We start from the raw sequence: 15,291 nt of genomic DNA on the forward strand, positions 1-15,291 counted from the left end.
GAATTACACAAGTGAAAAGATGAAAAGATGTAACAAATCTCAAATCTTACGTCAGGCAACACTTTCCCTCCTGTATTATATAATTTTTGACTTCTCAGACTAAGTTCTGTGAGTGTGGACTCAAAGCTATAACCACTACTCAGGAAAAAAAAAGTAAGAGGAACCATTGAAGGAGCACAAGAGAGGAAGAGAAGTCTTTGAAAGATGGTCAGCTTTTGTGGGGTACGGCATCAAAGAGCAGCTGGGGGCGAGAGAGATGGTTAGAGATGTGCTGTGTGGGTGGACGAGTCGCAGCATGGACAGATGAAAAAGATTAACTGGCTTTAACGCACACCCTCAAAGACAGGGAGAAGGCTGCATGAGAGTGTATGTGAGTGGAAATGTGCCTAAGAAAAAACGGAAAGGAAAACTGCAGCATAATATTAGATATTAAGAGATTAATTAACAGTTCAAGGTCTTTTACAGACCGAGTAGAAAATATTATCAAAGCATTAAGCATGCAACCTAAGCCTACATGTGAAAAAATATGCACATCCCATAGAAACCCCTCGAAATGGTGCCTGTAAGTGTTATGTGCCATTGTTTAAGAAACTCAAAAAAATGGCACATGAAATTCACATTTTGTAGACATTTTCATAAAAATGCATCAAATAGGGGGAAAAAAAGGACACAAATGTCCCAAAAAAGGACAAAAACAAAAAAAAAGTCTCCAAGAGCGGCATCATTTCTTCTCAGGATCTGCAGGTAACTCTTGCATTTATTAGCGTCAAAGTGCATGTGACTGATCAGAAAGAGATAATATTCAACTTTGGCAAAATGTTCCAAAAAGAACATCGGAGCCAAACATCTGCCAATTAATATAAGGCAGAGACCGGGACTTTAGGACATGTGTGATTTGGATAACACACATTAAAGATGCTTTCAACAGGAGAGCGTCAGAGCAACTCTAAGACTTGGTGGTTTTGCTTGCTTTCCTGCCTCAGGGACTGGGCAGCTTCCAGTCACTGATTTAGCAGTAAATTAAATATCAATTAAATATGAAGATAATGTGAATTTGTCTTTAAAAAGTTCAACTTGATCCACAATTGGATATTTCAGCAGGATCTAAAGTGCACTAGCAAATCTATCAAGGATTGGCTGCAGAAGAAGAAATGGAGGGTCAATGAATGGCCTCGTCAAAGCTCAGATTTCAGACTGACTGAAATGAGATGGAAGACGTTAAAATAGACAGTACATACAAGAAAACCCACAAACACCCAGCAACTAAAGGATGACTAGAAGAGAGGTCAAAAACTTCAGCAAGCTGATGCCAAAAGTAACTAAAAGTAGCTTCAGAGGTCAAGGGTCTACTTTTTCTACACAAGAACTTCACATTTGCTGATACCTTACTAAAAAAACTCATTTTCCTTACACTAAAATAAGCACTGCTTCAAACATATTTTTTTCACAGATGCAGACATTACATGTAGCAATATATCGACACATTCACATCCATGGCTTTACAAAACAACTAAGGCAACCTAAGAAGTTAATTCCAGCCCTCAACTGCTTGAACATTTTAAAGCTCTGAATGTGTTTCTGGCATGGCTGCCGTTCTTGTGCAGAGAATTGAACTACAACTCTTGTGGGAAAAGATAATGCACAAAGAAGCCTTCTTATAGATCAAGCTCACAGATGAAAACCAGAGCTGGACTGTTAAGCCAGATACTAGCTTTAGGTGCCTTGGCATCTTGGTCCCATCTATAAAATACCCAGCAGGACCGTGCAACCTTTCACTTACATCTTCATGTGAATGCATGAGACAAACAAATGTAGATAACCTTATACAAACATAGCTCTGTATGGTGCTCCTGAGATAAAGAACATAAAGGCATATTTGAACATTTTGAGAAATGATTTAAATCACATTATTGCCAACCATGCAATACCAAAGGCAAGGGGAAACAACTATCCTAGCTCTGTGAAAAGGCAAATAAAAATCAACTTTAATCAGCAAATAATATTTAAAATCATATATAGACTGCTACTTTAATAGCACTTTTCTACTCTTACTGAGCACTCACTTTGCTTTTGGACTACAAGTCCCCCCCCCCCACACACACACACGCATGCAGCGTTAATTCTATTCCTTTAAGCACTTTTTACCTATCAAGCACGCAGTCACACACTGATGAATGCATCGGGGCAATTTGGGGTCCAGTATCTTGGCCAAGAACACTTCGATGTGCAGAAGCGAGGAACCTTCTGATTAACAGACGACCTGCTCTTGTTTGTTTAATTTCTAGCAGCTAGTGTTTGCAAGATAAGACACAGAAGTTCTAAAAAAATACTTAGCAAGAAAGTGAATAAGCAGGTTTCTCAAAATGTTGAAATACCGTTGTATATGATAAGCTGATTATGAAAACTTATGATTAAGATATTGACTGCACCTGAATCTGTGACATCTGTTAAGCGCTTCAGCTTTTTTTCTCACCTGTGTACGGTGTTCACCGACGGAGAATTGAACCACGGCAAAGTTAGGTGAGGTGTGGCTCCTTTCAATGCGCTCCACTGTGGACGAGTCTATCTTCAGCTCACTGCTGATCTCAGCGCTCTGGATAAAGTCCTCTGTCTTCAGGTCCTCCACACGTTTCAGCTCGCCATCAGCCAACTGGATGATGGAACCTCTGATGAAATATGGGGGGAGCGAGGGAGGCAGCACCGTACTGGAGGGGGGATGAGGGGCAGAGGTTGCAACCAGCCCCGGTGGAGCAGGAACAATGGGGAGATGAAGCTGGGCTTGGACCACTGCACCTGAAGCATCCTGGTGGAACGAGCTGCTGTGGGTTTCCAGAGTTTCCCCTTTGGGGGCAGTGGCAGCAATGTACGCATGTGGGAGTGTAGTAGGAAAAGGCGCAGCTTGGGTAGATGATGTAACATGGGAGGTTACAGGTTCCAATGTCGTGACTCCACCTCCACTAACAGGGATGATGACCGGTTGGGGGCCTGGAATGAGTAAGTGTTGTTGTAGGCTGGTGTGGTAGCTGCTTCCACTGCCTCCCGCAATGTAACCAATAATAGGTGGCTGAGGGTAAATACTGGTGGAAGAGAGCCCCATTGAAAGTGGTTCTGTAGCATTGTGGGTGGTCTGGATGACAGTCTGGGGTGGCAGTGTGCTGACAGCGGGTTTCAGACTGTCTACACTTAGTGGGGGTGGAAATGTGAAAGAAGAGGTGGTGTTTGATAAGGAGGGAGCACGACTGACAGGCTTGCCCATGATGTTGCCACTTTTCTCCAGGTGCGTGGGGGCAGAAGCTGTCACCTTCTCAGGGCTGGCTCTTGGTGGTACCAGCTGGTGGTCCCCATGGCTGTTGGGCATTAACATGACAGAGGTTCTCAGCCCTGATGGATCATGTGGAGCGTAGTCTGATGGCAGAACCATCTGTCGAGCCTCATAGGAAGACAAAGAGGATGTGGCATCCCGCGATTTGCTCCCCGACTTGGAGAAATTAGACTCAAGGGGCGTGGCATACCGCCGACCCCTTTCCAGCTCTCCATTGTGGAGCTCTCTGGGTCTAGAGCCACCTTCCTCTTTCCTGGTGGGTCCGTCTGTATACTGCACCACAACCTGGGACATGTTGTGTCCCAAAGCATGGTGGGGATGCAGTGAGTGGGGCGGAAGGTGAGTGCCTCCTAGGTGATGAGGAGACGGCACAGTCCGTGGGGATGTTGATATTTGAACATGGTGAGGGACGGGGTCTGTAGAAGGAGGAGGCATAGAGGTACGTCCTGTGGATGCTCGCTGCTGGTCTTGTTTGGAGGCCTGCGAAGGAGCAGAGGCTGTCTCTGTGTGTGAGGGTCTCTGTGCAGCCGAGGAGGAAGAGGAACAGGAGGAAAGGGGGGGAGGTGGTGGGGGAGGAGGAAGCAGTTGAGGGGAGATGTAACTTGTGTATGGGGCAGTGTAAGGTGAGGCTATAAACTGCATATTGTGAGGCAGTTGGGTGTAATGGACAGTTCCTCCAACTGTGGTCTGTGATAGGTGGGATGTGTACACTGTAGGAAGAGATGAGACTAGCCTCAGTGAGGATGAAGATGACAAAGAATCTGATATGGAGGAGGGAGATTTATACTGTGATCCATCTGAGTGACTGGAGGTACGGTGTGCACCCACACTGCTCTCATTCCCACCAGCCACACTGGCAAGCCAGGTCATGTTTTCTGAGCGCTGGCTTTCAGTGGCAGGTGGCATGGTAGATGAGCGATTTTCAGATGGTAACGTGCTTGAGGGGATCTCCCTCTTCTTTGGGGGCAGACATTCATTACTGCGCTCCTGGTTGGACTTCATGCTGACTTCACCTCGCGTCCCTCAACTATACTTGCGTTATTCTTCCTAAAGTTTTGGACTATAGCTTTTTTTCTGTTTTTTGTTCCCTCACTCTTTGACTTTCGTTTTCACTTTCTCGTTTTCTGACTTATGATGTCCTGTCCTTTGTTTCACATTAATTAGCTACAAAATTAAACTTCCCCAATCTTGTCTCTTTTCCCTCTCTATCCAGTTCACCCAAGGCCGTTTATTATCAGGTCTTTTCTTGATAACAAAGAAAATCCAGGCCCTAACAAGCAGGTGAGGAAGGATTAAAGATGGGGATGAAGATATGGAGGGGTGGTTAAAAGGGGTGGGGGAGGACGATCCGTTCCGTCCAGGGATCTTTAGCGACTGATGGGTGAGCTCAGCGTGGTAGTGGAGAGTGTCACAACGTCACACCTGCTGCTGCCGCAGAGGACGATGGGGGGCCGAGTGCGTTGCACTTCATGCGGAATCATCTCCCTGCAAAAGAAAGTCTGCCCACACGCAGCACAATCCTGTGGAAGAGAGAAGAAAAAAACTGTTAGAAAAGATGTGGCTCTTAAACAGATGAACAGGGGGGCACATTTATAATTTTTTGATGTGCTTTTTTTCAGCAAGACTGCAACTATAATGACAGAGCCATTCTCAAAATTCCTAACTTCCAGTCAATGCACTGCACCATGCAATAAGTTTCCTGTATCTGGAGTACAGGCCTACAAAGCAGCGGTGCTTTATAGGCCTGTACTCCACTTCAAATAGCTTAAACAATGTTTTTCTTCTATGTGCAAAATCAAAGCATATTCTGCATACGCATGTTCTGCTGCAACAAACTGAACAATGGGACAACACTTTAGCAAAAGTGGATCCATAAAAAGGACAATATTCTGAACCATGAATGAGCTAGCAAAATTATGCTCTGCAACAAGAAATTTGGGAGGTCAAGCAGTAGCTCAAAAAAAAGACGACAATTAAAAAAGCAAACTGCAACAAGTGGGTCTTGTAGATTCTGTAGATCTGGAGGTGTTCTATGTAAAAATGTGAATTTAATGTTACAGCAGCACAGGTCAGTCATGGGTAATGGAAGTTTCTATCAAAGAGACCCTGAAAATACAGGAATGACCACTCCAAGCAATAGTAATCCAGGCACTTCCAGTAGATTAACAATAATAACAGTCTAATTACAAGTCTGCATGTACACCATAAATGAGAGCGCACCACATGTGTGTGCATGTACCTGCGTGTGCCATCTGTTTTCGAGGATCTCCTACTGTGAAAGATGGAAAGCTCAGTGTGAATCTCATAAATAATGTAGAGGAATTTCAAGAACAACCCCCCCCCCCCCCCCCCCCCCCCACACACACACATGCACACAAGCATGTACTGTTTGCTTACTCAAACACTGACACCTAGGTATATTCAATTATGCTGACACATGTTCTTTTCTTGAAGCACAGTACAACTTCACACACACACACAGCTCCCGTATTGTTCCTGCACAGCTTACCAATATATTTGTTGTAGAGTGAGTGAGTTCGGATTGTCACTGCTTCATGTAATTGTGAAATCTGCACAATTACACGTTTAGGAAAACAGCGTGTATTTCTGCAGTAAGGCTACAAAAAATCAGTGCCTAAATGATGCCATAGAGTGAAAAAAGCCTCGTGATGGTCCTAGCGATCTGTCCAGGGGGCAGTCTACCTTTTGCTCTATGACAGCTGGGATAGGCTGTGGCACCCCACAAACCCCTAAATGGATATGGGGTTAATAAAATGGATGAAAGAGCATTTGATAAAATAAAAGTAAAGAATTTCACATTTATATCAAATAAGGAACCATGTGATTAAAAAAACAGGTCACAGCCATATTTATGCAGCTGGTTTGGCAATATCACTAAATATAAGACTGCAATTAGTGCCGAGGCCTTCAACTCTGATACACTGAAAAATTTGGTACTGGATCTCAACTCAAAGTGGTTCAAGTTCAAGTCCTACTCTAAAGTTTAAAAATTTTAAATGTATTTTTCAACCAAATTTTGCAGGCTTCCACTGCCTTTTCAGCTAATTCCTGAGCATGCACTGTGTGTGAATTTGTGTTCTGTAGAGCGAGGGACATCATGCAGCTCCAGCAGATTCCTGTAATTTAAGACGTGTTGTAATGCTACTACAACACAGCTGCAGAAACAGGCGTAGGAGTGAACACACATGCATATTCACAGGCGCACAGAGTACACAGCAGCCTTTGTTTTATGGTAGTGAGCGCACACTCACTTACTCAAGTATATACTTTATCCGTTCAATCGAGCTGGCATGATTCAGATGTGTGTTGAGAGGTATTGTTGATCGGTGAGCTTTTAGCCCTGAGATGCACTCTCTGCATCTCCCTCTTTTTCCCCTCTCACGCCACCTCCACTTGACTCTCCTGCCTCAGCCTGTCCACCTCTCCTACTACATAACCATTCTCAATTATCATTCTTCCATCTAATGGTTTCATGTTCCCTATTTTCTGTATTAGCATTCACTTCTTGTCTCCTGTCTTGTCTTTTTGTCTCTCATCTCTCTTGCTATAAATCTTCGATATGTATCTCTACCAAACCAAACCTCACACCACTGTTTAGTCCATGTCAAAAAAATAACAATGCACAGCATGAATGGATACAATATTTTTGTGTGTGTGTGTGTCTCTCTCTCTCATATATATATATATATATATATATATATGTGTGCTTGTGATTTCATTCAGCAATGCATCTGTGCTGTACTGACAATGACAATAAAGGAATCTGAATCTAATAAGTAAAACCACTCATATTCAACAAGCTCCAGCTCAAATTAAAACTTTGAGGTAAAGGCAATGTTATATGCCTGAGTGATCCCAGATCAGAGACATATCGTATCAGCTGTCACATCAAACACTGACAATGTTGGTACATGCAGCTGCAGATCTGTTCATGCTGCCATCTATGAGAGCTTTTATCATTACAGCATGAATTTCTATTCCAACATGTGTTGAAAGCTCAGAGCGAAATCTAGGTAAAAATAGGTAAACAAGTCACAACAACAACGGCTACTGAATAACTCCTGTCCAAAAACTGTATTGTTATGTCTCATTAAAGCTAATCTGGGAAATTATACAGCATAGAAATATAGGAATATAACCAAAAATCACAGCTGGTCTGCAGGAACAGACACACAAACATTAACTTAATATTCCCTTAGGTAAAAACTCGGATCCTCGCTTCAGTTTTATCCTGCAGAGTTAGTAAGAGTATGACAGAGACAGAAAGAAGTGATCATAGTTGGAAAGAGAGAAAAGAAGAAGTGAAAGTATAACAAAAGGGTAATTCCCACTGTAAACCCCCTTCTAACACACATAGTGGTAAACTTTGGTATCTTAAAGAAAAAAGAAAAAAAAACAGTATGCCTACAACGGCAATTAATTAATGAGGGAAGAGACCAAGGAAGGTCGAGGAAGGATAGATAGAGGCAGGGAGGTGAGAAAGATCACAGAGCAGGAGGTATGAGAGTGAGGAAAGGCTTAGGATGAGGGATAAAGAGACCAGGCTCAACTGACCTACATTGCAAAAAGAGAGGACAGCTTCACTGAAAGTGACACTCAAACACACATTCACTGAAAAGCTAAGTCACCCGAATCTTGCTGAGCTTGCAGTGTGTACGTGCACTACAGTCTAGGTGTGTGTAGATATCAGATGACCTGTAACCCAAGCTGCCTCACCTCCCTGTTTTTTTTTTTTTTTTTAAAACACACCACCTTACTAAAAACCTGTGTGTGGGTAGGTAAACAGAATGGTGCACATATGCCACCCTTCTCTTGCAGTCGTCACTTCAGAAGACATCATACTGACATACATTAATCTCCTGAAGACTTACCCTAACCTTAGATGGCAATCTATAATTTATAAACACTTTATGTTTTACTCACACAATAATGGAATGCACTGTGGTTATGGCGCCACAACAAATGTTATATGGCCACCCACAACTATGACTGTTTACTAAAACAAATACAAAATCTTTACTCAAACACTGGACTCACAGTTACAGAGTCCATCTCTAAGAAACTGATATCCTTCCTAACTATCGCTGAACAACCAATATATTAAATACAAAATAAATAAATAAAGAAATAAAGTCTGCAGTTTGCATTTAGGCTGAGTACTGGTCGTCATGACTTCCATTTTCCCCAGTTTTGTTGCTGGTAATGCATCACCACACACATATGTCAAAGACCCCGAAGACTCCAAAATGTAGGGCTCCAAGAACTCTGATAGTTCCTAGTTCCTGAAATGCAGTCATGGGTGACTTCCTTCAAGAGTTACTTGCTATGAAAAAGTTCCTGCGGTCCAAATCCACCTATAAAGAAAAATCTGCAGCAACAAAAAAGAACAAGGAGTCCTGTGACAGACTGTATGGTCCCTACAGAGCCCTGATGTCAGAATTACAGAGTCAGTCTGGGATTACACAAAGATACAGAAAAGAACGAAACAACCTGAATCCAAAGAAGAACTTCTGGCAAGTTCTCTCAGTTGTTTTGAAAGACCTATCTTGACAAATTATGTGTGAGTGTATGTATAAAGTGATGATGAAGCTCTTTAAAAAAAAAAAAAAAAAAAATCAATAAATATAGTGAATGTTGCTTTTAAAAGTTGCTCACTCAAACCTTAGCATACATCTGTCAAGTAGGCCCCCTATACAGTACTATACTACATTTCTATAGAATTCTGCTTATTGACAGAATTATTATTTTTTCTTTTTTGGTTCTAACAGAATGGCAAAATATGAAAAAGTTGCAACAATGACATTCCCTTTCCATTCAATAAATGCATTATTACATTTTCAGTGGTTCCAATTATCACTTTCATTCTGTGATTGCTTCCAAGTTGGAAAAATCCCCAGATTTGTTAAGTTCTGAAAGCACTAAATTCCTTATCAAACATTTACATTCTCTGCTTAGTTTGTTACGTCAAACAACCACAGAATGCAGTTCACTAGTGGCCCAAATGTATGATTCTGTTAAATAATAGTGACTTGTAGTGACTACAGAATAAACAAAATCCAATTAAACTCCCATCAAAGCAAGAAAAAAACCCAAAAACATTATACTTCACATCTCTACCCAGGAGCAGTATTATAAGCATACTGTCTTATTAGGTAAACATACAGCACAGACTGTGGACTGCCAAACACAGAATTTCTGTTGAGGATCCATGATCAGTGTTTGATACCGTCTGTTTGCATTACCATGTTTGGAAACATTCCATTTTATCATTGATTTTAGAATATTATGTACTAGATTAAAAAAACAGTAACTTTGTATTGTTCTGGGAACAACTTAATATGCAAAGAAATACAAATAAATAGAATAAATAAATCAGTAGTGTATAAACTGAGCATGGGTGAAAACTTAAACAAAACTACAAATTACTTTTTAAAAAAAAGCTGAGATATAGTTTAAATTGTAAATTTGATGCCAGCAACAAGATAAAAAACAAAGAAAAAATGTGTAATACTAAAAAGCACATAGTTGAGTATCCATCACCTAATCGGTCTAAATGGGGAACAGGTCAATAACATGGAACATGGAAAGGTGTCAACTATTTCAGCATTTAAAAAATGTTTCTTAATTTGACAATTTCATCTATTGTAAATAATATGATGAAAAGATTTAGAGAACCCAGAGAAAACTATGCATGCAAGGGACAAGGCCAAAAACACAAGACTCTATAGTGGTATTCACTGCCTGTGAAGAACCACTGCTAGTCAACACATTTCATCGTTGTGTCCATAAATGCCAGCTCAAACTCCACCATAAAAAGAAAAAGGTATTTATATAAATAAGATCCAGAAATGTGGCTGCAGTTTCTGAGCAGCTGTGGTTTAGATGGTAGAGCGGGGTTGGCCACTAATCATACACTCCTACACAAGCCCAAGTGTCTTGGACAAGACACTGAGCCCCAAGTTGCTGAAAATGGCAGGCCAGCATGGCATCTCTGCTGCCACTGAGTGACTGCAATACAATGTATATAAATATTAAAAAGTGTTGGGATTTGCAGAATAAGGACCCAAATGCAGACTCAGGAGGCAGATTAATATGAACAGAAAATGCACCTTTTATTAGGCAGGTAGAAAGTCCAGGCAACCCCCCCCCCCCAAAAAAAAAAAAAAACAAAACAAAAAATAAACAGACTTGAGTGCACACAAGGGAGGTTAACAGACACTGTGGCAAAGGACAAAGGGAAAACAGGACTATTTATACACATAGATGCACAAAGGGGTAATACGAAATGCCTGGGTAGCAAGACAGCTGAAAACAAGACTATGAGACAGGGGAAGTCAAACTAGAGAAGACACAGAAGACAAGCAGCTACCAATATAAAACTGGAGATCACAGACTAAAATACTCAAATGTGAAACGGAAAGATTCATCGGTAAAGGATAGGAAAATACCACAAAATAAACTCACAGATCACAAAACAAACAATATATAAATGTCAGTAATTTCCCATGCTTCTCCGGCCACGACCTGTTTTAAAATGCATTGATGGTAAGTCATAAACTGTCCTGTGGTCGGACAAATCAAAATGTTTGGAAACTCTAAACAACCTGTCCTCTGAAATACAGAAGAGAGGGGCCATCTGGCACTTTGTAAGCACACAGCTCAAATAAGGAAGTGTGGCAGGGGTAATGTGAACCATTGTGAAGAACCATTAATGCTGAAAAACATTTAGAGATTTTGGAGCTACACATGCTGCCATCCAGATGAAATCTTTTTCAGGGAAGGCCTTGTCTATTTCAGGAAGATAATGCCAAACCACATTTTGCATATATAGCAACATACTGGTTCTATAATAAGAGTGCAGGTGCTAAACTGGACTGCCTTTGGTTCACCTTTCTCAAAAGGAAAACAGACTAAGGAGTCCACGAGCTGTTGAGCAGCTGAAATCCTTTAAAGAATGGGCAAATATTGCAGCAACTGGTTGCCAAACACTTAGAGAGTGTTGTTAAAAAAAAGAGGTGATGCAACACAGTGGTAAACATGACACTATCCTAACTTTTTCAAATTTCTCTCCTGGCATCAGATGTAAAACGAGCACGTTTTTCTATTAAAATGATTTCTCAGTTTCAAGATGATGTTTTTGATTAAAAATTTAAATTATCTGCAAATAATTTCACTCCATTTCTGTTTACATTTTACACGCTATTGCAACTTTTTATGGAAATGGTGTTGCACATAATTTATGTGCCTTTCAATCTATGTGTGTGTGTGTGTGTATGTGTGAGTGCATGCTTGTGCATGATTGCCCAGTCATAATCATAATCATGATCAAAAGGATAAGTCCAACGTGATGTGTTATCTCACGGCTAAATATAGTTCAACTAGAAAGTACAGTGGTGCTGCAGGCTTATACTTCACTGTCTGTCTCTCCTCTTATTTCTTGATCTAAGCTTCTCTGCAGCTTTTTGTCAGTATAGTTTTGTATTTGTGTATGTGTGTGTGCGTTTGCAAGCGTGGTGTTGCATATGTGCGCGCATGTGTGTGCACATCAGAGGGACCCTTGCCAGACTGGGAACTTTGACAAGGCTGCCACTTTATTCACTGTCATTCTCCACTCGTAATTACGCACAAACAACAACAAACAGCACACATATAGGAGTATGGTCAGATAGTGAGAGAGTAATGGAGGATCTGCCAATGACAGATGGGCACAGAGTTAGAGAAGCTCAAGGGGGACCGAGAAAGAGAGTAGCAAGGAGGAGAGAAAGTGAGAAAGAGGGAGAGAGAGAGAGAGAGGGTGGTTAAGAGTTGCACAAACAAAGGGAGACAGAGATGGAGAGAAATAAATGACTGTGAGAAAAAGAGAGAGTCTCGTTCAGAAAACACTTAGGCAGTGTTGCATGACTTGCACTTTCTCACCCCTCAGCAGCCCTAAGCATGGCTGGTTGGTTGGGTGGATGGAGAGGGGGAGGGAGGGAGGGAGAGAGAGGGGTTAGACAGACAGACAGGCAGTCCTGGAGAACCAATGGAAGGAGAAGAATGAGAAAAATGTGGGAAGAGAAGAGAAGAGAAGAGAAGAGAAGAGAAGAGAAGAGAAGAGAAGAGAAGAGAATAGAAGAGAAGAGAAGAGAATAGAAGAGAAGAGAAGAGAAGAGAAGAGAAGAGAAGAGAAGAGAAGAAGAACTTGAGGACAACAGACGAATGGAAGAAAAAAGCAACGACGTTGGTAGGATAAACTAGGGCAGTACGCATTTACAAAAGGCATACTGTGAGACAACACCACAAGCATTTGAGACACACAAGGACACACATATACACACATGCTGACTCTCTGTCGCTCCCATACACACTTCATTCAGAGCAAGCGCAAAACTGTGTGAAGTGTACTTACCAGGGTAGCAGGAGTAGCCCACTTCTGCAGCATGCTTTCTCTCCCCCTCTCATTCCTTTGCTCCCTTAACTGCTCCCTTCTCCTGCTCTGCTATGTCCCTTGTAAAGCACCACGAGTCTCTATCTCGCTTTCTCTCTCTCAGGCGGTAAATCCCAAGCAGTGTACTTGTGCTACAAACTGCTCTCTGCCTTTCTCACCCCCCACCCCTCACCTCCAAACACACACCACAGACACACACAGACACAGAGCCAGCAGCTCTCTACTAAATCTTGACAGTGAGGCAGGAAGCTCCCTCACTACCACTGAAATACAGCACTCAGGTGATCACATACACACACACATGCGCGCTCGCGCACACACACAAAATTGGTAGCACACACTAGCACACACCCACAGGGAGGGAGTCCCGCATGCAGAGTTCCAACGTGTATTATGCAAGGAGCTGAATTCGAGCCAGAGCTCTCACACTGTTTGCCCTACACACACACACACACACACACACACACACACACACACACACACACACACACACACACACACACACTCTGCCCCTCCCACAGTTCGCTCGTCCAACTTCATCAGGTATTCATTCAAAAAACACACACACGCCAGCTGGCTGCACGCCCAGAGACCGCTTACAAGCAGAGAAAGAGGACGACAGAGAGAGTGAGTGAGAGAGAGAGAGAGAGAGAGAGAGGGGCTGGGTGGGAGGTTGTTACAGTGAGAAGGGCAGAGAGGGGGAGTGTGGGAGAGATAAAGGCAGAGGGAGGGAGAAAGTGAGTAGTAGAGATTAGAGAGAGAGGCAGACAGAAACAGAGTGAGTGCATGAAAGAGTGACACATGGAAAACTCGTCTAGAAACACATTTAGACTTGTGTATAGGGCTGATGATCTGACAACAGTGATGTGAGAGATATTTGATATATATTGAAATGAAACCGAGAAAGCTAACATGTAGGGCTTGTGGATTAAATCAAGGAGGCACAAGCAAAATCAGAACCTCTATTTGTCTTCTTTTGCAGATACAGTTGGTTTTATACTCAGATTCAACAAGGCTGCATTTCCCAGTTTTGACCACTAGATGGCATGACTGATTACCATAGTAGAGGGAGTCTATTTCCGTTAGTTAGCTGACCTAGTTAAAAGACCATTTGGAAGTAAATATAGATGAAATGTGCTCTTCAATGCTAAGAGATGCAGCATGCACAGAGAAGAACTGAGCACTCTCTTATAGGACGCTGACACACACATGCGCTCGCGTGCACTGACTCACTAACACACGGAAAAATGATTCCCAAAAGAATTAGTGGGTCTAAACATGCACTAAAAAACATCCTGTTTGTATTGGTTGGTCTTCCTGTCAGCTTGATATAATTCCTGGATCCAACAGTGAGCATTCATGGAAGGTTTATATACAGTATATGGCTGAGCGGGAGACATTTCAATATGAATGTGATGAAGTGCAATAACAGAGCATATAAAACACTGAGCAAGATGCCCGAGTTTTGAAAAGCAGGAATATGACAGTTATTTGTAGAAGTTTATTTTTTATTTCATGGGGCATTTTTACTGATAAGTCATTATCTAGTACTGAACTACTTTTGCTTATGTTGACAGCACAGTTTGTGATTGGCTATGGCTCTGAAAGTTGCAAGATTTCCTTCCCGTTTCAAAAATATTCCACCCATTTCTTTAGAAATATTGCTCTCAACAAGACTGGGGAATTGAGGTGCAGCTTTGGAAATTATATCATCATTAAGTTATTTAGCCAGTTTTATCCAGCACTGCTGCACTTTATGTGTCTCTAACACTGCTGCATTTTACTTGCAACAGCTTAACAAGTTATTAAAGATGAGATCTTTAACTTCAAAATGTAGCTCAAAAGAATGAATTGAAAAGACAAACATAAGGAAACAAGCAAAGCAAAAGACAGACTTAATCAGCCACTCGAAATATCCAAAGACTGAAAGAAAACCAGACGAGACTGTGCTTTTGTTAAGTCAGGTGACCTCAGCAGCAAAGCAACACTGGTCTGTTTCCTTGGCAGCTAATTGGAGCCTCTCTGCATTTAATCATAATTCATTTGTGTGGGTTTGTTTACAAGTGAAAGCAGTATAAGACAAAGAGAGCGAGAGAAAGTGGGAGTAGAGACTGAGCAGAAAGAAATGAGAAATTTTAGCTTTTTGCTTGGCGATCTGAAGTCTAACCCTACATGCTTCCTCCTTTGATCAGGTGGCTTGTCTCGTCTGAAACTCTCTCAGCCTCGTTAAAATGTTCAGGACCGTTTTACACCTGAGCTAAATCTACAGAAACATTACATCTGTTGTCTTCAAATGTTCCCTGTACCACAACAAGGCAATTGGATGTGGCTGAAAATTGGAGACCATCAATACATTTCTAATACATAACCATTACTCAATCTTGGCATGACTTTGTTTCCTCAAAACCCATGTCTGTTTAGTCTAAATGTTTCTTGTTGAATTCCTCCAAATTCATATAATCTTTTAGTGGATGATATGTATATATAAAACATGAAATCACAGAAGGTTTATGATCTATTC

At 41.6% G+C, this 15,291-nt stretch overlaps 1 protein-coding gene across 5 annotated transcripts in view; it reads right to left on the reverse strand.

The window, feature by feature from the left end:
- The window catches only part of atxn1a (ataxin 1a), a 95,503-nt gene that overhangs the window by 5,568 nt on the left and 74,644 nt on the right, over nt 1-15,291 (reverse strand). For 3 of the 5 annotated variants that reach the window (XR_004020549.1, XM_030740604.1, XM_030740603.1), the window contains exon 4: nt 2,474-4,842. Coding sequence is in view for 4 of the 5 variants with exons in the window: in XM_030740604.1 (XP_030596464.1) it covers nt 2,474-4,324 (1,851 nt within the window). In the remaining variant the exon portion in view is untranslated. Of the gene's footprint in view, nt 1-2,473; nt 4,843-12,731; nt 12,797-15,291 lie in introns of those variants that run through there. The other 2 variants (XM_030740605.1, XM_030740606.1) reach the window with 2 other exon arrangements.

The sequence above is a fragment of the Archocentrus centrarchus genome, chromosome 11, assembly GCF_007364275.1.
Source record: "Archocentrus centrarchus isolate MPI-CPG fArcCen1 chromosome 11, fArcCen1, whole genome shotgun sequence".
NCBI classification, from domain to species: domain Eukaryota; kingdom Metazoa; phylum Chordata; class Actinopteri; order Cichliformes; family Cichlidae; genus Archocentrus; species Archocentrus centrarchus.